Source organism: Globicephala melas, chromosome 1 (genome assembly GCF_963455315.2).
Source record: "Globicephala melas chromosome 1, mGloMel1.2, whole genome shotgun sequence".
NCBI classification, from domain to species: Eukaryota; Metazoa; Chordata; class Mammalia; order Artiodactyla; family Delphinidae; genus Globicephala; species Globicephala melas.
Window position 1 is genome coordinate 90,864,932 of NC_083314.1, and position 21,998 is coordinate 90,886,929.

General features: G+C 40.9%; 3 protein-coding genes across 4 annotated transcripts in view; 1 reads left to right on the top strand and 2 right to left on the bottom strand.

The window, feature by feature from the left end:
* CD53 (CD53 molecule) overlaps positions 1-758 on the bottom strand; it is a 35,083-nt gene extending 34,325 nt beyond the window's left edge. Inside the window, exon 1 of one of the 2 annotated variants that reach the window (XM_030868987.2) lies at positions 655-758. The gene's annotated coding sequence lies outside the window, so the exon portion shown is untranslated. The remainder of the gene's footprint in view (positions 1-654) is intronic. The other variant, XM_060287266.1, reaches the window with a different exon arrangement.
* A 13,260-nt stretch (positions 759-14,018) lies between these two features.
* On the bottom strand, positions 14,019-14,525 carry LOC115859903 (olfactory receptor 11A1-like). Its single transcript, XM_030869311.1, has one exon. The coding sequence runs from the start codon at positions 14,523-14,525 to the stop codon at positions 14,019-14,021; it is 507 nt and encodes a 168-aa protein (XP_030725171.1).
* A 6,501-nt stretch (positions 14,526-21,026) lies between these two features.
* LOC115859902 (large ribosomal subunit protein uL13-like) lies at positions 21,027-21,593 on the top strand. The gene has a single exon (XM_060293881.1). The coding sequence runs from the start codon at positions 21,042-21,044 to the stop codon at positions 21,591-21,593; it is 552 nt and encodes a 183-aa protein (XP_060149864.1). The 5' UTR covers positions 21,027-21,041.
* Positions 21,594-21,998: the final 405 nt, after the last annotated feature.

Consider the following 21,998-nt stretch of genomic DNA (forward strand, 5'->3'; position numbering starts at 1 on the left):
CACAGTGGTCTTCCTGCCCTTTAAAAACAACAAATCTAAGCATCTCTTAGTGGTGTCTAGCTTTTACTTCTCGAAATACAGGTTCTGAGCATGTCCTGTGTCCTTGACTCTGAGTTGGGTATTGTGATTTATATCAGTCCTTCTGTTTAGTGTCTCTGAGGAATCACAGTGGGAGTCACTAACTTTACTTTTGAAAATTTCTCAGATGAAGAAGATCTGCATCTCCCAGCTACCTTTTAAAATAACTATGACTGTTGGTTCTCTGCTCACTTTAAAATCACAAGACAAATCTTCTGAAGATCAGCACATGTAGGAAATCTCCCCAGCTTCATCTTGTACAGATGACTCTGGTCAACAGAAATGACCAGACCCAAATTCAAGTTCTGAAGCAATTTAAGCACATAAATGCCCTGACCCAAAGTGATATCAGATAATGGGAATCCAGTTAATTGAAACTCCTTCCAGCCTGATTGCCTTTTGAGGGTCACTAGAATCTTGTTCATAATTTTACTACCTGCAGTAAATATTTGCAAAAGTTTCAGGAAATTGTAGTTACTAGAGAGGTATATAGAGACTTCTGAGAAGATACCCTAGCCCACATAATATGGTTCAGGTCTCTGCTCTCAAACAAGGTTAAAATATCACCAATCTTACCTTTTGCAGGCTCTTTTCCTCAGTCCTTTAGGCAGAATTGGTGATTATCAATGAGGCGCCGAGACAAGGCTGGTAACACGGAAGTTGGGGCTATTTGTGTAAAAGGAGAAGTGAAGGGGGAATAAATGTGATCACACTGTGATGACAGGAAGCCCAGATGAGGAGACAGAGGAAGTGGGGCTGGGCCCGCCCTCTTTAGCCTCAAAGATACAATCCTTCCCCTGAGGCTTTTTAGAAGCTTACTCCACAACCCACCCAAATGTCTAAACCAGTTTCTCTGCAACTCAGGAAAATCTCAACGACCAAGTTGGTTCAGGTAGAAATCTGTGAGAACTGGTGGGTTCTGGGGAGATTTTGACATTGTTTTTTGTCTAGAAAAGGGCAGTGCTTCTCAATCAAGGTGACATCTCAGAATTACCTGTGGATCTGTTCAAGGATAAGTAGGCCTGACCCCACCATACTTCTCCAGTCCCATTCAGGTAGACAGACTGGAGTGGAACCCAAGAATCAATATTTTAAGAAGTTTTCTAGGACTGACACTTAGGAATGTCTCTTAAGCCATTCCACCTTCTCTCCACCCTCCCTCCAACTACCTTCCAGAAGATCTGTAGTCTCCAGTTTGATTGGGTCACTATTTTCAGATTTCCATGTCTCAAAAGCTGGACTGTCCTTATATAAGGGTACTTTCAGGAGCAAACTCCAAGGCACAATCCAGCGGGCACTAGTAGAAATGATTTGGTTAGTAGAGGGAGCCCCAGGTTTAGAGTCCCAACATCTGGGTTTCAGTCTAACCTTTATTTCTGTTAGCTGTGAGATACTGAGAAACTCTCAACCTCTCAGCTTCAGTTTATTAATAGTAACATCCAATAATAATTCTACTATCTTCCTTTGCCCTGAGACATTAAGATTCTGGAATAACTTCTGGCCAGTGTTGGCTCATGGGGAAAGCTGAGTTAAACAAAGAAGAAAATGTTCTTTATTGCAGACTGTGCTGTGTCAGTCCTTAATATTCTCTTAACATTCCCTAAATATGTAGCTTTTCCCAAACTTGTTAGATCATAGAACAATGTGTGTGTGTGTGTGTGTGTGTGTGTGTGTGTGGTATTTCTCAGGGAACAATTTTTCAGTGTAATTGTACTTCAGGAAATGCTGTTATAAACTTTCCTCTCTTCAGCTGGCATCACTCTGAGAAATCACTGCCCCTCACCCGAGGCTGCTGAAGTGGAGTAATTGAGGAAAGACTTCTTGATGAGTTTGATTACTATGTCTCTGTGTCAAAGATTCACATCTCTATGTGCAACCTGGTCTCTCACCTGAGCACCACACAGGAACCTCAAGTACAGTATCCAAAATTCAGCTTAGTAAACTCAGCTTCCTCCCAATCAGCCTGATTTCAACCCCCTCACCCCCATTACCATCTCAGGGAAAGATTGACTAAACTCTCAGTTGCCCAAGTCAGATTCAAAGCCTCCTTTTAGGCTACTCTTTCTCCCACACTACCACATATTATTGCTAAAAAATGATTAAAGAAGACAATTTTGGTGACAGGAGCAAATTTTATTTAACACTTCTTGAAGTAGACAGTCTCCATTCAGAGAACTGCAAAGTGGGGCAGAAAGCAGGAAGCTTTTATAGAATAGAAAATAAAGAGCAAAGAAGAGAAAAAGAGAAAAATATCTGGTTGACTGGGGCCACATAGTCAAACTTGCTTGGGGTGAGAAGGAACAAGGAAATAAGTATAGAGCCTAGAGTTGATGTGTTGACCAGTCAAGCAAAGCATTTACAAGGACACAAAAGTTATAAAAAATTTCAGTTTGCTGACATGGCACCTGGGGCAGGAGCATCTCCATCTTGGGCCTAAAGAGTTATGTCAATGTTATCAACCAAAAAGTGTTTTAAATTATACCTTTGCCTAAATGTTTTTCAAATCAGGCTACTTCTTATCACTCCAGGGCCATTACACTAATCCTTATCTCTCTCCTGGGTCACTGGATACCAGCCTCCTTCAAGATCAGCTTGGATGTTTTCTGCCTCAGTCCTGAACAGCGCTTTTAAAAATGCATATTTAATCATGTCACTCCCCACTTTAAAACTCTTCAATGGGACAGACTCTGGGAGGGCTCACACCAAGGAGTACATCCCAGAACTTCTGCTGCCAGTGTCCTTGTCCCACAGTGAAACAGAGCCACTCCCGGCCTCTGCAGGAGACCCTCCAACACTAGCAGCCATTTCAGGGGAAATGTAAGCAATCTGTCCTGTTCCTCTGATCTTAGCCTGGAGTTCTGGTGTCTGCAAGCACTTTTCATCTCTTAGAAAGCTGCCCCTCCAAGAGCAGAGGCAGCAAGAGGATGTGTGTGCATGGGTCCGCATGGGGAAGCAGTAGGGACAGAGCCTGGAACCACCTCCTGGTTCTCCCTCCAGAGAAACAAGGAAAACAAGAACTAGCAAGAGCTTGACAAACGCCTGGCTTTGAATTGGAGACAATTCACCTGCCTATTGCTTCATTCCTGGATTTCACTGCAACTAAGTAAGGAAAAAAAAATACCTGAAAGAAAGAAAGCAAAGAAAAATATACCCAAGAAATCCTAAAGAACACTGTGTGGATGAAAGGCTCTTGGTGCTCCAGCCAGAAGTCAGTGCTGTGCCTCTGAGGTGGGAGAGCCAACTTCAGGACATCAGTCCACAAGAAACCTCCCAACTCCACTTAATATCAAATGGCTAAAATCTCCCAGAGATCTCCATCTCAATGCCAAGACCCAGCTTCACTCAATGACCAGCAAGCTACAGTGCTGGACACCTTATGCCAAACAACTAGCAAGACAGGAACACAGCCCCATCCATTAGCAGAGAGGCTGCCTAAAATCATAATAAGGCTACAGACACCTGAAAACACACCACCAGACGTGGACTGGCCCACCAGAAGGACAATATCCAGCCTCATCCACGAGAACACAGGCACTAGTCCCCTCCACCAGGAAACCTACACAACCAACTGAACCAACCTTAGCCAATTGGGACAGACACTAAAAACAAAGGGAACTAAGAAACTGCAACCTGAAAAAAGGAGACCCCAAACACAGTAAGTTAAGCAAAATGAAAAGACAGAAAAACACACAGCTGATGAAGGAGTAAGTTAAAAACCCACCAGACCTAACAAATGAAGAGAAAATAGGCAGTCTACCTGAAAAATAATTCAGAATAATGATAGTGAAGATGATCCAAAATATTGGAAATAGAATAGAGAAAATGCAAGAAACATTTAGCAAGGGCCTAGAAGAAATAAAGAAGAAACAAACAATGATGAACAACACAATAAATGAAATTAAAAATACTCTAGAAGGGATCAATAGGAGAATAACTGAGGCAGAAGAACGGATAAGTGACCTGGAAGATAAAATAGTGGAAATAACTACTGCAGAGCAGAATAAAGAGAAAAGAATGAAAAGAACTGAGGACAGTCTCAGAGACTTCTGGGACAACATTAAACACATCAACATTCGAATTATAGTGGTCCCAGAAAAGAAGAGAAAAAGAAAGGGCCTGAGAAAATATTTGAAGAGATTATAGTTGAAAACTTCCCTAATATAGGAAAGGAAATAGTTAATCAAGTCCAGGAAGCACAGAGAGTCCCATACAGGATAAATCTGAGGAGAAACATGCCAAGACACATATTAATCAAACTATCAAAAATTAAATACAAAGAAAGCACATTAAAAGCAGCAAGGGAAAAACAACAAATAACACACAAGGGAATCCCCATAAGGTTAACAGATGACCTTTCAGCAGAAACTCTGCATGCCAGAAGGGATTGGCAGGACATATTTAAAGTGATGAAGGAGAAAAACCTGCAACCAAGATTATTCTACACAGCAAGGATCTCATTCAGATCTGATGGAGAAATTAAAACCTTTACAGTCAAGCAAAAGCTGAGAGAGTTCAGCACCACCAAACCAGCTTTACAACAAATGCTAAAGGAACTTCACTAGGCAAGAAACACAAGAGAAGGAAAAGACCTTCAATAACAAACCCAAAACAATTAAGTAAATGGGAATAGGAACATACATATCAATAATTACCTTAAATGTAAATGGATTAAATGCTCCCACCAAAAAACACAGACTGGCTGCATGGATACAAAAACAAGACCCACATATAGGCTGTCTACAAGAGACCCACTTCAGACCTAGGGACACATACAGACTGAAAGTGAGGGGATGGAAAAAGATATTCCATGCAAATGGAAATCAAAAGAAAGCTGGAGTAGCAATTCTCATATCAGACAAAATAGACTTTAAAATAAAGACTATTACAAGAGACAAAGAAGGACACTACATAATGACCAAGAGATCGATCCAAGAAGAAGATATAACAATTGTAAATATTTATGCACCCAACATAGGAGTACCTCAATACATAAGGCAAATACTAACAGCCATAAAAGGGGAAATCGACAGCAACATATTCATAGAAGGAGATTTTAGCACCCCACTTTCACCAATGGACAGATCATCCAAAATGAAAATAAATAAGGACACACAAGCTTTAAATGATACATTAAACAAGATGGACTTAATTGATATTTATAGGACATTCCATCCAAAAACAACAGAATACATATTTTTCTCAAGTGCTCTTGGAACACTCTCTAGGATAGATCATATCTTAGGTCACAAATCTAGCCTTGGTAAATTTAAGAAAATTGAAATCGTATCAAGTATCTGTCCGACAAAAACACTATGAGACTAGATATCAATTACAGGAAAAGATCTGTAAAAAATACAAAAACATGGAGGCTAAACAATACACTACTTAATAACGAAGTGACCACTGAAGAAATCAAAGTGGAAATTAAAAAATACCTAGAAACAAATGACAATGGAGACACGACGACCCAAAACCTATGGGATGCAGCAAAAGCAGTTCTAAGAGGGAAGTTTATAGCAATAGAAGCCCACCTTAAGAAACAGGAAACAGTTATGGGGCAGAAACTAACACACCATTGTAAAGCAATTATACCCCAATAAAGATGTTAAAAAAAAAAAGAAACAGGAAACATAAATAAACAACCTAACCTTGCACCTAAAACAATTAGGGAAAGAAGAACAAAAAACCCCCAAAGTTAGCAGAAGGAAAGAAATCATAAAAATCAGATCAGAAATAAATGAAAAAGAAATGAAGGAAATGATAGCAAAGATCAATGAAACTAAAAGCTGGTTCTTTGAAAAGATAAACAAAATAGATAAACCATTAGCAAGACTCATCAAGAAAAAAAGGGAGAGGCCTCAAATCAATAGAATTGAGCTATTTGTAATGAGGTGGATAGACCTAGAGTCTGTCATACAAAGTGAAGTAATTCAGAAAGAGAAAGACAAATACTGTATGCTAACACATATATATGGAATTTAAGAAAAAAAATGTCATGAACAACATAGGGGTAAGACAGGAATAAAGACACAGACTCACTAGAGAATGGACTTGTGGATATGGAGAGGGGGATGGGTAAGCTGTGACAAAGCGAGAGAGAGGCATGGACATATATACACTACCAAATGTAACGTAGATAGCTAGTGGGAAGCAACTGCATTTCACAGGGTGATCAGCTCGGTGCTTTGTGAGCCTGGAGGGGTGGGATAGGGAGTGTGGGAGGGAGGGAGATGCAAGAGGGAAGAGATATGGGAACATATGTATATGTGTAACTGATTCACTTTGTTATAAAGCAGAAACTAACACACCATTGTAAAGGAATTATACTCCAATAAAGATGTAAAATTAAATAAATAAAAAAAAAAAGGCTGCCCAAATACCCTCAGATGAGCACACTCAGGAGAAACAAGCTCCACCATTACACCATCATCAAGGTCACCCTGACCACTGAGTCAGCCATAAAGAAGATAGAAGATAACACACACTTGTGTTCCTTGTGGATGTCAAGGTCAACAAGCACCAGATCAAACAGGCTGTGAAGAAGCTCTGTGACACTGATGTGGCCAAGGTCAACGCTCTCATCAGGCCTAAAAGAAAGAAGAAGGCATAGGTTCCACTGGTTCCTGACTATGGTGCCTTGAATATTGCCAACAAAATTGGAATCATCTAAACTGAGTCCAGATGACTAATTCTAAATATATATTTTCACCCATATTTTAAAAATAAAGAATAAAAAACATAAAAACAAACAAACAGAAAAAGAATGCTCAACATCATTAATCATTAGAGAAAGGCAAATCAAAACTACAATGAGATATCACCTCACACTGGTCAGAATGGCCATCATCAAAAAATCTACAAACAATAAATGCTGGAGAGGGTGTGAAGAAAAGGGAACACTCTTGCACTGTTGGTGGGAATGTAAATTGATACAGCCACTATGGAGAACTGTATGGAGGTTCCTTAAAAAACTACAAATAGAACTACCATACGACCCAGCAATCTCACTACTGGGCATATACCCTGAGAAAACCATAATTCAAAAAGAGTCATGTACCAAAATGTTCATTGCAGCTCTGTTTACAATAGCCAGGACATGGAAGCAACCTAAGTGTCCATCAACAGATGAATGGATAAAGAAGATGTGGCACATATATACAATGGAATATTATTCAGCCATAAAAAGAAATGAAATTGAGTTATTTGTAGTGAGGTGGATGGACCTGGAGTCTGTCCTACAGAGTGAAGTAAGTCAGAAGGAGAAAAACAAATACCATATGTTAACACATATGTATGGAATGTAAGAAAAAAAAATGCTATGAAGAACCTAGGGGCAAGATGGGAATAAAGACACAGACCTACTAGAGCATGGACTTGAGGATATGGGGAGGGGGAAGGGTAAGCTGAGACAAAGTGAGAGAGTGGCATGGACATATATATACTACCAAATGTAGGGAGGATAGCTGGTGGGAAGCAGCCGCATGGCACAGGGAGATCAGCTCCGTGCTTTGTGACCACCTAGAGGGGTGGGATAGGGAGGGTGGGAGGGAGGGAGACGCAAGAGGGAAGAGATATGGGAACATATGTATATGTATAACTGATTCACTTCGTTGTAAAGCAGAAACTAACACACCATTGTAAAGCAATTATACTCCAATAAAGATGTTAAAAAAAACCAAACAAACTCTTTAATGGCTTCCCATAGGTTTTAAGCAGGTCCTATTAACTCCTCACACTCAGCTGGCCAGTCCTTCCCCACACCCACCCCCACTGTACTGCCATACTGGTTATTGAATTCCTTTTAATTGCTTGAACAAATCACTCTAGTTCTCTCTCTTTCTCTCTCTCTCTCTCACTCTGCCTCCCTCCCTCCCCTCTTGTCTTTGGAATATTCTCTCACCTGTAGACTCAAAGCTCTGTAAACCTCTGTGTTGCTCTGTGTATGTTGAACAATTGTGTCTGGAACATAAGAGGTGCTCTATAAATGTTTGAATAACTTCAGGCCTGAAACTTAGGAGAACTGGAGATTTAGGAAGGGAGGAGAAAATAAGAGAAGGATAGAGAGATAAGTAGAGTGAACATCTGTGGAGAGAGAAGTGGTTATTAGAGAGAGGATTTTAGGAATATCAGGAAGAATACCTCAAGACAAGAGTTCCTCATAGCAGAAATGAATGATCATTTTGATGGAGAAAATTTATTTAATGTACTCCTCTCCTTCATCCCAATTGCTGATCCAAGTGCTTGACAACCAGAGGCAGCTGTGTCCTGGGAGTCAGGGAAGGGTAGAGAGCTCTATACCCACTCACACCCAAACCTACAAGATTTCATTGAGAACTTAATGTTGTTTCTGACCATTAGATATTTACAATCCATTTGGAGGAAGAAGAAAAAAAATGGAGAATAAGACAATGTCAGGGCAGCCCATGTTTTTGAATAATCCAGAAGAAAGCTCAAAAACTATGAGAAAAACTAAATTAGAAAAAGGATATAGCAGAAGGTCAGACCCATGGTTTGGTTTTCTCAGTGCATGTTATTGATCAAGTATGGTAGGTGATAACAGAATCTGGGTGTTTAGGAGACCTGAAGTTGGCCAGATAAGGAGTGGGAACACAAAATATTGATGCTGCGTTATCATGCAGTAGTACCTGCCAAAATGCCTCCTGAATGGACAAAACCTCACATAGACATGGAGAAATCACTGGGTTCCCATTTAAGCCTTCTTTTTTTTTTTTTAAGATGAGTGAGTCTGTTTTTATTATTGGAAAATATTGAAATATGAGAAGAATACAGATAAAATTCCAAGCTGAGGGTAGAGAGCATTTTTTTTTAATTCCAGCTATAATAACCAACAATGATACTGCCTTGCTTTTAAGGCATAATCCAATGTGACATTGGGATTGGGAAACCTGCATCCAAAGCAGCCCCCTACTCGCATCATTGTCCCAGATACCATACTGCCAAAAAGTTTGGCACTTTTTTTTTGGCTGCGTTGAGTCTTCGTTGCTGCATGCGGGCTTTCTCTAGTTGTGGCGAGCGGGGGTTACTCTTCATTGTGGTGCACAGGCTTCTCATTGTGGTGGCTTCTCTTGTTGCAGAGCATGGGCTTTAGGCACGTGGGCTTCAGTAGTTGTGGCATGCAGGCTCAGTAGCTGTGGCTCGTGGGCTCTAGAGTGCAGGCTCAGTTACCCACGGGCTTAGTTGCCCCACGGCATATGGAATCTTCACAGACCAAGGCTCCAACCCGTGTCCCCTGTGTTGGCAGGCAGATTTTTAACCACTGTGCCACCAGGGAAGTGCCTGGCACTTTTTAACATAATGTCTATGATATATTATGCCTACCTGATTTAGGCCCTAGGAGTGATACGGGCTGTAGAAGTACAAATACAGTGCTGTACGCTGAAACTTATAGTGTTATAAACCAATGTTATCTCAATAAAAAATAAATTTAAAAAAATTAAAAAGTACTGTCTTAGTATGTTCAGTCTGCTATAACAAAAATACCATAGATTGGGTAGCTTATAAACAACAGAAATTAATTTCTTGTAGTTCTGGAGACTGGGAAGTCTGAGATCAAGGTGCCAGCAGGTTTGGTGTCTGGTGAGAGCTTGCTTCTTGGTTGATAGAAGGTCATTTTCTTGCTGTGTCCTCACAAGGCACAGAGGAGAGATGGAGAGCTCTGGGGTCTCTTTTATAAGGGCACTGATTCCATTCATGAGTGCTCCACCCTTATGACCTAATTATTTCCCAAAGGCCCCACCTACTAATACCATCACATTGAGGATTAGGTTTCAACATATGAATTTGGGGAACACTTTCAGTTTATAGCACACACCCAGAAGAGAAGAACTGAATTATGGAAGTCAGAGCTAGGAGTACACTGTAAAGGAAATAACAGAGGGTTGGAAATCAAAAGGCATTCAGAGAGATACTTTAAGGAAGTCATTTAATATCTTTGAGTCTTAGTTTCTTCATCTGTGCTGTGGGGATCGTTTCTACTTTATAGCCAAATGAGGACCAAATGAGAAACTATGTGAAAGAGCTTTATAAAATTTAAAGTATGATATGAATGTTACTTGTTATCCTCAGCATATTCCTTGGAAAACACTTAGCCAATCTTCCCAATTTTTCAGATTCAGAGCCTAAAACCTAAAGTGCTGAAGAGACTTGCCTCAGGTCAGCTAAGAAAGAACTAAGCAGATACCACAACCTTCTACTCTTTCAGTGGTTAGGGGTGTGGTCAGACCCCAGGAGCATGCACAAGGAGTGGACCCCTTGTGCTGAAGACTCTTGATTTCTGCCTGAAAGTTGTGACTCTCTCTTACTAAGGTCCCAAATTCTTTGAGCTTGAGCAGGTGTGGACCAGTGAGAAACCACCAAGATTGTATATGGGTTTTCTTGCCCTCCTGCCTGAGATCAGAGAGAGCAGGGTGGCAGGTCTCTGTGGAAACACAGCTACTCCCTATGATGGCAGGAGTGGCTATGACCTTTTCTTCTGACTCCATCTAGTTGGTTGTACATCTATATCCCTCTCATCTACCAGTAAAGGCCTGCACAGCCCTGGGACAAGAATCAGAAATTTACAGGTCATCGTGTAACCTTCCCTTCACTTCTCCTCAGAAGGAATCTAAGTCTGTGAGTGACAAAAGGTTTCTTTTGCAGACTAACCCACTTCTGAGCCTAAAGGCACAAATATGTCAGGGTGTGGTCATGCTACCTGGAGGTGTCCAGTGTCCCCCAAGGACAGGCATCCCTGATAAACCTGGGAAAGTCACTGACAAGTGTTGCTTCAACCTGGTAGAAGTCAGTTACAGAGATTCAGAGGCTTAAAAAATACAGTGCAGGTAATTGACATACAAAATTTCCTGCAGAAATCATCATCCTAGAAGCTGTGGTCTTCTCTAAATACTTTCTCTGTCTTGTCCTCTTAGTCAGGGTACACCAACTGTCCTTGACTTTATGGGACGTAAACTAATCCAAACATGACCTTCATGTTTTTGTATGTTTTTCCAGCAGGGAAAATAAGGGAAGCTATAATGGAAGGAAAGGTCTAATAAAAAAAAAAAAGTGTGTGTGTGTGTGTGTGTGTGTGTGTGTACACATATTTAGCAGCAAAAGTCTTTATTCAAATGAAGTTTTAAATGGAATAAATAAGATACATCAAAACAGAATTGCTTAGTGAGTGCAGGAATGGGGCTTAGAGACTGCTCAACCTCTTCCTCACCTTTGGTGGCTTCTCAAGCACCTTTGCCCAGCTCTAAGGTCAGAAAACCACTGGTTTGGGTGAGATGAGACTCCTGGGTTCTTTGGCAGTATTGGGGCTTATTTTCAGTTGTGGGAGCAGGGCTGTGGCTGCTCCATTCCTGCAGCCCTCACTAACTTGGAAGAGACTCCCCAGGCTTCATGTTTCATTGCCATGTCTCAGTGGAAATAGGAAGGCAGTTCTACCCGCAACATGTCCCCTTCCCCATTTGAGAGGTTGAGAGCTGTGGCTTCCTGCAGAAGGAGTAGTGGAGAAGTTTCTCCCAGTTGATGGCAATTGTGCTGGCCACAAACATTCTGAGGCTTTGTTACCTGAGTGGAGCTGCAGGCTTGTAGGAGATGGAATGTAAGACTTGGGGCTGGAGGGGGAGTTCCATGGCTCTGGCATGTGCTGTGATACACTACACTCTCTCCTAGCCAAGTATAACCAGTGATGCCGGCATATACAGAAATGTTCCTTATGTGTCCCTAGGCAAGGAGAAAGCCTACTGAGTTGGTAGGTGGTGTGGTATAGGGGAGAGAGGACAGGACTCAGATATAGAATTTCTGGATTCTAGTCTGTGTTACCTGGGGAAAGTCCACTTAATCCCTTAGGAGATCACTTCTTGTGAAGAAGATGTTGTGTAATCCATACATTCTCTCTGGGCCTTAAACATTCTGACTATTTATTACTTTGTAATGTCAAAATGAAATTTGACTACATAATAGTTTTGGCTGGGATTTGGTACAGAAGGTGGAACCTAGAAGAAGAGTTACAAGAGCTACCATTTACTGAGCACTTGCTATGGGCCAGACAGGCAGTGCATGTTCTCACTTAGGGACAGTGTGAGATGGGCATGGCATGTCCTCCTTTACAGATGAGAAAGACTAAAATTGGTGAGTTTAGGTAACTTTCCCAAAGCACATTACAAGAAAGTGGCAGAGCTAAAATTAAAAACTTTCCCATGACACAAAAGCCTGCTCTCCTATCCAATTTCCTGCAGAGCTAGTCTGACATTAACCCTGGCTCCCAATGAGCCACCTGTGGATAAATGAAAGCTGACAAGTTTTACTTTTACTGGGAGTACCCTAAGATGATCACACAATATTTTCCTAGTTTACAAGAGGAGCAAGAAGAGGGCAATTCTCTCTTCATAAAGCAAGGTCTGAGAATGTTTTCAGATACCCAGCATAGTCTCGTATGTGCTGTTTCCAATCCAAGGTTCTGAGTAACACCCACGCATGGTGAACATAATCTCTTTGCTTAACTCAAAAAAAGAATGTTTCAGAAGAAAGTTTAGGCAAGAGATAATCCTAACCTCAGCACTAGGGGCGCATAATTTGTAGGAGCCAGAAAAGAAGTCAGGCAGCATCTGAATGTGCAATGTTGACCTCAGCTTTTCTACTCAGAAGTCAACTCAGCTCTTTAGAGTTGCAAAGAGCAAAAAACACATGCCCACCACACCCTATGCTCTAACTTACTAAGAACATGTGCCAGTAGGAGAGGGAGCAAGTGCAGGCAAGAGCCTGGTAGAGGGCCTGGCAGGAAGAGGTGGAACTCAATAAATACAATGTCCCAGCTTCCAACTGAGCCTGCTACCATAATAGCAGGGGAGATAGAGAATCATAGATTCATCATGGGTCCTCTGCCTAGCCCTCATTTCCCCAAATCTTTGTTTCCCACTTCTAAGTCTTGAGTGCAAGACTGGCAACCACTGATCTTTTTACTGTCTCCAAAGTTTTGCCTTTTCCAGAACATCATATAATTGGGATAAAACACTATATATCATTTTCAGATTGACTTCTTCCACTTAGTAATATGCATGTAAGTTTCCTCCATGTATTTTTATGGCTTGATAGCTCATTTCTTTTTAGTGCTGAATAACATCCCATTGTCTATGTAGCACATTTTATTTTTCCATTCATCAGCCGAAGGACATCTTTGTTGCTTCCAAGTTTTGGCAATTATAAATACAATTGCTACAAATAGGTGCAGTTTTTTGTGTGAACATACGTTCTCAACTCATTTGGGTAAATACTAAGTGGTGTGATTGCTCAAACATATGGTAAAAGTATGTTCAATTTTGTAAGAAATGCCCAAAATGTCTTCCAAAGCATTTGTACTGTTTTGCATTCCCACTAGCAATGAATGAGTTTCTGTTGCTCCATATCCTCACCAGCATTTGGTGTTGTCAGTATTCTGGACTTTGGCCATTCTAATAGGTGTGTAGTAGTCATCTTATTATTTTTAATTTTGAATCACAAGTGTAATTTTATATGTGTAGTTTTACACTAGTTATTTGATTAACGTTTGTCTTCCCCCATGACTGTGAATTTAGTTAGAGCAGGGACTTCCTCTGTTTTTGTTTATTTTGCACTTATATTTTGTACAATGCCTTGAACATAGTAGACCCTCAATGAGTATTTGAACAAATGAGTGGCCAGCATTACCAGTTCATTTTGGAGATGAGCTTCTACACAAGGATCCTGGAGCAGAATGGAGCAGAATCTGACCTGCTTAGACCATTCCTGGAACACAAGTTCACTGTCAGAATTCAGCAGTGTCCACAGCCATACTCATAGGCATCTGGTCATCAGTCTTTGGTAGCTAATAGTTTAGGTAATTGCCTTTTATGTTAACTCTAAATTACTCAATCCAGTTTATGAACCATTGAACAAATATAGTTCTTTTCCTTTTTGCATCATCTAAGGAAACCTGGCTTCTTACTCAAACACTTCTTCAGGGCTTCATGGATATCTCTGTTTCTCAGGCTATAGATGATGGGGTTGAACATGGGTGCTAGGATGGTATAAAGTAGAGAAAATCCTTTGTGCAAGAGTTGGGAAGAGTTGGCTGAGGGCATGAGGTATGTGGCAATCAGTGTCCCATAGAACACCATGATCATGATGAGGTGAGAGAAGCAGGTGGATAAGGTCTTTTGCCAGCCTGTGCCAGATGGAATTCTTAGGACAGCAGCAAGAATGAAGGAGTAGGAGGTTGTGATGAGAGGAAATGGGATCAGAGTCACTGCAGAAGAGGTGGCATAGGCAATGGTCTCGGTCAGTGAAGTGTCCATGCAGGAGAGATGGACCAGAGGTGTGAAGTCACAAAAGAAGTGATCAATTTCATTGGGTTCACAGAAAGTTAGTCTAGACAGTAGGACCATCGTGATTGCTGTGAGAAAGAAGCAGCAGAGAAATGTGGCCATTTCTTTTGCCACATCCTGCAGTGTGTGAGCATGTAATTGTGTGAGTAGTTAAGCTCGTCCTGCTATCACTTATCATACAAAAGCCTTCAATACATTAATCCCATTTTAAAATTGACCCAGTGTCCTAGGTACCATTTTGTGGAGATCTGGTTCCAGCTTTTCAAAGGGGCTCACAGAACTAACCTGGAATCTGTACTGACCAAAATTCCTGGTGCCCAGAAGATGTCCAGCAACTGGCCATTCAGACTGAGCTCATTCAGTGGAGCATGGAGAAGGCACAAAGAGAGAACTTCTCTCAATCCCCTGCAAAGTGCAAATAACAACCTGAGATCTCAGAGAGAAGGCTTCGGTCTGACAGAATACAACCAAACTCCAGAATGTTACTGCTTGTTTCTGCTAATGATGATGTTAGGACTTGATCCCAGGTACTGTCCTAAGTGCTGAAAATATGTAACCCACTCAGTCATCACAACAACCCTATGTAGTGAGTACTCTTATTATCTTTACTTTCCAGATGGAGTCACAGAGAAGCTAAATAACTTAACCATGGTCATCAGCTAGAAAGTGGAAGGGGTGAGATTCAGACTTGCTCTGGATCTCTCACTCCTAACCATGAACACTGCCTCTCATGGGGCTTGGGTACATGGCTAGTTTGCATTATCTCACAGAGGTGGGAAGGAGAAGGGTTCCACAAGGAAGCCTCTCATCCAAGTTTTAACTTCAGGGAAGGTGAGACTTGCTTTGTCAGTTGGTGAGGGAACAATTCCATAAAGGGTTACAAACTCTGACAACCTTCTCTACCTGTCTCCTGTACTTGTTTTCACACTACTACTTTTATGTCCTTTCTTTATTACCTTAAAAATAAATCTAACATTTTTTGGATATGTGCATAGGAAATTACTACTTTCCCTCTACCAGGCAATTATAGAGCTGCTGCACTACCTTGATGCAGTAAAGGAAGGCATGATAGAGAATAGAAAGCAGGTGAAAGGTATGAGATAACTGACTAGAAAGGCAGTGGAGCCTGGTTAAGAGCACAGCCTCTAAAATTAAACTGGCCTAGATTCAAATTCCTGCTCAACCACGAATATATGTGAGCGAAACCATTTTATAACCTTTAAGGGAAGAGCAACTCTGCTGCCTCTAGGTCTGAGAAGATGAATCTTTTAAGGGCAGCAGAGAGGTTGATGATACTAATCCCCCACCTCTGACCCTAATATACAACTACTATCTCTCCCTCTATCTCCCTCGCAGAAGCGAGGAAATCAAAAAAGGATATTATTAAAAAAGATAGAGATGTGGACTCTGCTAACACGCTCCTGTGTTAACTCTGCTCATGCACACTGCTGGACTCTAGAGCCACAACCCCAAATCACATGATATGTCTGTGCTTCATGTCTGCACAGAGCTGGGTCCAGAGTAAGGGCTCAATAAATTGTAGCACATTCCACCCCTCCTCTCTTCTTCATCTCTTTCTCTTCCACTCCTTCCTTCCTCCCAAGTATGCCAGCCCATTTAATGCTATCTATAGGTAGATGAGCTCTTATGCTAAAAGAAAAGCATCTGCTTCCCTTCATTGGAGATATTGAGAGGACAAATTATAAAGACAAAGAGACTAAAGCACTGGAGAGTTATTTGGATTTGATGATTTTTAACATCCCTTCCAAACTTGAATGTTTTTCCTAATTGGGACACATTCCATTCCCTCAGGACACACACATAAAGCAAGCTTGTGGGAAAGAGAAGAGACTTATCACAAAGCAAAGTAAAAACACAAATACTCAGTAAATAATCAGAGGTTTTATATCTTCCACTAACAAAAATCAAGGAAAGACATGAAATGACTCAGGTGCTATCTGAAAAGGAGCCATTCTCTTAACTGAATTCAGTGGTTAATGAATTAACCAATCAAGTCAGCCAACATTTGGCTTATTGATAAAGGCTGTTGTCTCTTGCCAGCTGCTGGTTAATTCAGCTGAACAGTTGGTCTACCAGACAGACAAATAATTTGATTTTCTCACTAAACTGATAACTGATTTAGTATGCCAGGGAATTGTATCTCTCTGACCTCATCTAGTAAAGGACAGATTTAAAATAGGGAAAACTGAAGCATACACCAGCAGAATAGATAAGTTCTACTTGTCAGTGCCTCAGAGGGGTCCACATCAAATTTGGGGAGTCAGGCCACAGAGACAATGCATGTAAATCTCCCCTTGATTCATAGAACTGGGCTAGACAGCTGGAATCCTGCTTTTATCCAAAGATACACCTCCCTGTGCAATTGACAAAAACAAAGTTGGAGCTGTCTTTCCACATGAACCTTAGGAGGCCAGTTGACTTTTGGCCCCATCTTTCAACCTCCTTCCTCTGTGTAAACTTAAGTCCCTCTGTGAGCAAAGCCATAACCTCCTCTGATATTGGTGCTCATGGGCATTTCCCAAGTGACATTTGTGGGGAATTGTTCTTATTTTGGAAATAATATGAAACCAAGTTACCTTAGAGGAAATATCTTCTTCCCCTTGCTTTGTGTTAAGTTTCTACTTTAATAATGACTCTGTATTTATATGACCTTTGTAAAGAGCTTTAATTTGTAAAGAGCTATTGAAAATGTATCATTATGTTATGTTTTGGTAGAATGGATTAAAGTAACATTTTGAAGGAAATATTCAATTTTTTTCTATCCTCAGGAAGAAAAATTACTGTGCACATCTTTATTGTGTAGGTTTGGTGGAAACTGAAGCAAGTATCTGTGATAGTAAACATTTATCACCAAAGCCATTAATTAGGATTCTAAAGAACTTGTGTTGTCTTGGATTCTTGTTATTGATTAAAAATAGTAAGCAAGGCTAGTCCTGTTCTGGGAAGTGTACATTTGTGAGTGGAAACCTTACGGAATTAAAGTTATCATTTACTGATAGACATTAACAAACTGGAGAGCTATTAGCTCAAACTAACATATTAATACAGCTATCCAATAAGTGTAACAAATGAAACAGTAATAAAATAATCAATGAATTGAAACTACCTCATTTGTTCTTTAGAACTGAAATATTTTCCTCTAATGAACTATCTGAATACATGAGGCCTCTGGGTAGGATATCCTTACTGAAATCTACTAAGTAACCACCATATGCCAGACATTGTGCTAAGCCTATGCTATTATTTATATTCCGCACAATGCTTCTTACATATTGCTTATTTTACTCATGAGGAAATCCAGGCTTTTAGAGGTGATATGACTTGATCAGAATTACCCAGCCAGAAGAATGTGAGGGAACTGGAAATGGACTAAAAGCTCCATGAGGACAGAGAATGTCTATTTCAGCCACTACTCTATCTACCTCAGAGCCTGGCACATAGTAAGATTTCTAATAAATATTTATAAATCAATGAATGAATAAATACGTGAGCAAATATCTGACTTCATATAAAGTGTTCTTTCTGTTTTATCAAGCCCCTTCCTCCAACCTTCACAAAATGATACTGTAGCCCTGTTAAGTTAAAGGAAGGGCTCTAAAACCTGAATTGAAGTTGACTAGGTAATGGAAGCAGTTACTGATGCTAAAAAACTTTTAATGGCAAATTATACCTTAAAAAAAAAAGCAAAGATTATTTTATTTACAGCAAAGTCATTTAGGAGAAGCCTGATTCAGTAATTAAGCCAGTTAGTTATTTTTCAGAAAGGCTACTTCTCAATTTCTAAGAGGTTGTGAAACCATTTTCTACTCTTAAAAATAAAAGATATTTATTTTTTGGAAACCAAGCCACTGATGTAAATTTATTTAAGATTACAAGCTTCAGATATGTTCTGCAGCTGGTACATATTCCAGGTAAACACTTTGGACTCTCAAGCCATATACCACAGTGCAACAAGCAATTATAACTCTGTTCCTTTGGCTTCAAGAAGAATTTAAATTATAATGTCTACATACTGTAAGTCTAAAAAAGGTAAAAATTTCTAAAAAGAAAATAAAAAGTGTTAAAATAATAGCATGTTTGAGCCTAATATGTTAAGTTCAGTTATTCAAGACGATTGGGAAGGTGACTTTGTGGATATAATGGAAAGTTCACTGTATGTTTGCCTATTACATCTTCTCTTTTACTCCCTTGTCCCCAGCCCTTAAGAACCTCAAGCCCCCTTCTATCTCAGAGACTTTGTAATTGTTGACTCTGTCTAGACTATGCCCTGTTTCTATTTCTTTGTGTCAGGTATCACTATTTCATTTCATTTTACTTGTTTACTTGGTTGTTGACCATCTCCCCCTTAAGACTATAATCCTAGAAGAGCAGGGATGTTTCTATCTTGTCTGCTACTATATCCAGTGCAGATAGTCTGTGTGTCTCCACACAGTAGGTAATAACTGGCACATAGTAGACAATAACTATTTGCAGGAAATAATGAAAACAAAAATCTATAGTGTTACCATGAAATTTGCAGTTATTCTAAGTGATTGGATTTTCAGCCCCTTTAGGGACTGGTTATTTTCTTTAGGGACTTTGCCTTCAGGGGGAAAATGGTACTTGTGTGACTATTGTGACTTTGTTAAATGAGCATTTGTTAAGTAGAGCCCTGGGTATCTGGTTGCTGAGCCATAGTTCAAGAAAAGGAATTGAAATAGAGAAGTTTATTACTCAGAGGTCCTGGAGGAGGTGCACTGCATGCCTCATGGGGCCATGAGAGGTCAAGGCAGGGTACAGGCAGAGAGAGCATGGCAGGACCTGGGGCATATGCCTTTATTAGGGTCTACAGGTGGAATACGTTGGTGTTCCCTGGCTAAGTCCAGATTGGTTAATTCAAACCAAAAAGAGTGGGATTTTGGTGAACTTTGTGGGGCATCTTATTTAAGGGGTACGCAAGGAGAAGGCCTTGGCAGGCACGGGAGAGTAATTATCCAAAGGTGGCTGGGGTAGTCATATCAGGATCTTACATTTACTTATGACTGTAATGGTGTTATCTAGGGCATGTACTCACAGGATGGGGGTCAGTCAGTTCAAGTCCCCTGCAGGCTGCTTGGCCACACAAATGGATGCTGGGGCAGCAATATTATCGAGTAGTCTAGCAAAACTCTCAACAATGACTAACCAGTCAAGATTCTTCACATGCAGACCACAGACAGAGGAAATGTCGACCACACAATCCTACTCCTTAGCCATATTTTAAAATAGACATGTGAATAGTAAAGAAATAAATTACTTGCATTGAAAAAAATTTAAGTGAAGATAAAGATTTTAAAAATATATATAAACTCCAGCTCCAGTTCCTCATAGGTTATTTTATTTATTGTCTGAGCCTCATATCAAGGTGAATTTTTGCGTAAGACCAGAAGCACTGTGGGGAATGTGGACTGCTCCAGAACCTGAGCTTCAGGGTCTGTTGATAGGTGGCTCTAGTCCAGTCTTACTTCCCTGTTCATAACCTGTGAGAAGAGAAGATATTAATTTACCTTCTTAGGACTTTTAAGTGACTTGTGAACAATAGTTAAAAGATGGGAGGGGCATCGCTTTTTGCTTTATAAGGTTTTATTTCAAAGTTCCTCTTCATCTTTATTTCCTACTATTTTTCTTATAAAATGGAAGAAGAAACAGAACTATTTCTCAGAGTGACTCCTTGAGCCTACATAAATTGTTTGGTGGTTCCCTTCCAATCATGAAAGGCTTTCTTGGCAACCATGGCTCTAATTCACTCATTCCAAAGTTGTCTTGCTCAAACTGTTTTCCAGATATCATGCCTGAAGGTTCAGAAGGAAGGGACCTATTTACCTACATAATTACTAGGCTTCCTGGTTCCATTTGGTTTATGTCTTTGTTCATTTATTGACTATGTATTCTGTGCTAATTTGGTAATGCAGACTGGAAATTATGAAGGTACACGCCTTGCCTTCATGTTATTTTGAGTCCAATTAGGGAGGTTGAGTACAAACAGATAATGTCAATAAAATGAGATATAAGTAAAACTGCTTTAAAAGAAGACTGAGGGAAAGAGGGGTCAGCCGAGATGATGACAAAGGAGGCTCCTAACCCCACTTCTCCCATGGACACAATGAATGTTCTGCTACTACACAGAGAGCAATTACCTCTGAAAGAAATCCAGAAGCAAGTTGTGTGACTCCTACATATTGGGTGAATAAGAAAATACCCACAGCAAAACAGGTAGGAAAGCAGAGTGAGACATGTTTGTCATAAGCCCCATGCTCAACACAGTGTCATACAATTGGGAGGAAATGCCCAATTCCAAACTTCTACCTGAGGAATTAAAGTTTGGACCCCATATTTAGGACCCCAACTTTTAAGACTCCAACTTGAATGACAGGCTCCCAAAACACCTAGCTCTGAAAGCCAACAAGGTTTGCATCTGCAAGACCCACAAAACTATAGCAAAGAAAGAGTTGTTAGCAGGTGCAGGCACACATCATGGCTGTCTCCCCAGGGTTCAACAGAGAGGAAGCAGGCAAAATTGCTTCTAGTCTTTCCCTGAGAAAGTTCTATCTGAATACTTTTCCCAGGCGGCTGCCGAAGATGGCGGAGGGGCAGGTCCTGGTTCTCGATGGCCGAGGCCATCTCCTGGGCCACCTGGCGGCCATCGTGGCTAAGCACGTGCTTCTGGGTCGAAAGGTGGTGGTTGTGCGCTGTGAGGGCATCAACATTTCTGGCAATTTCTATAGAAACAAGTTGAAGTACCTGGCATTCCTCTGCAAGCGGATGAACACCAACCCCTCCCGTGGCCCCTACCACTTCCGAGCCCCCAGCCGCATCTTCTGGCGGACAGTGCGAGGCATGCTGCCTCACAAGACCAAGCGAGGCCAGGCCGCTCTGGACTTCCCCAAGGTGTTTGATGGGATCCTGCCACCCTATGACAAGAAAAAGTGGATGGTGGTTCCTGCCGCCCTCAAGGTTGTTCGTCTGAAGCCTACACGGAAGTTTGCCTACCTAGGGTGCCTGGCTCATGAGGTTGGCTGGAAGTACCAGGCAGTAATGGCTACACTTGAGGAGAAGAGAAAGGAGAAGGCCAAGATCCACTACCGGAAAAAGAAGCAGCTCATGAGGCTACGGGTCAGGCTTCTAATATAGCATGCATCTGGGAGCTGGCTATGGTCCTCTCCAGTTTCTGTGGAAGATGCTGGACACTCTTTTCCCTCTAGCCCACTCCAAAGTCACAAGTATCTCCCTGGAAAGAGCTTGTACACATATCTGGCACCTCAGATCTTGTGGCTGCTGAGGGATGGGCTTCTGGATTGCCTGGCTCTGATAGCCAATGGGGTTTGAATTCACAAGTCCCATAGTACTATAGCAAAGAAGCAGTTCTTAACAGGTGCAGGAGAACCCCTCTGCAGCTATACACTTGGACCCAGCACAGAGAAAACAGACAAAATCAACTATCTCCCAATTTCTTCTTCCTTGGAAGGAGCTTAACTATATACTTTCTCAGTTGCTGTCAGAGGATGTGATTTCCAATCAGCCTGCATCTAGGTGCTG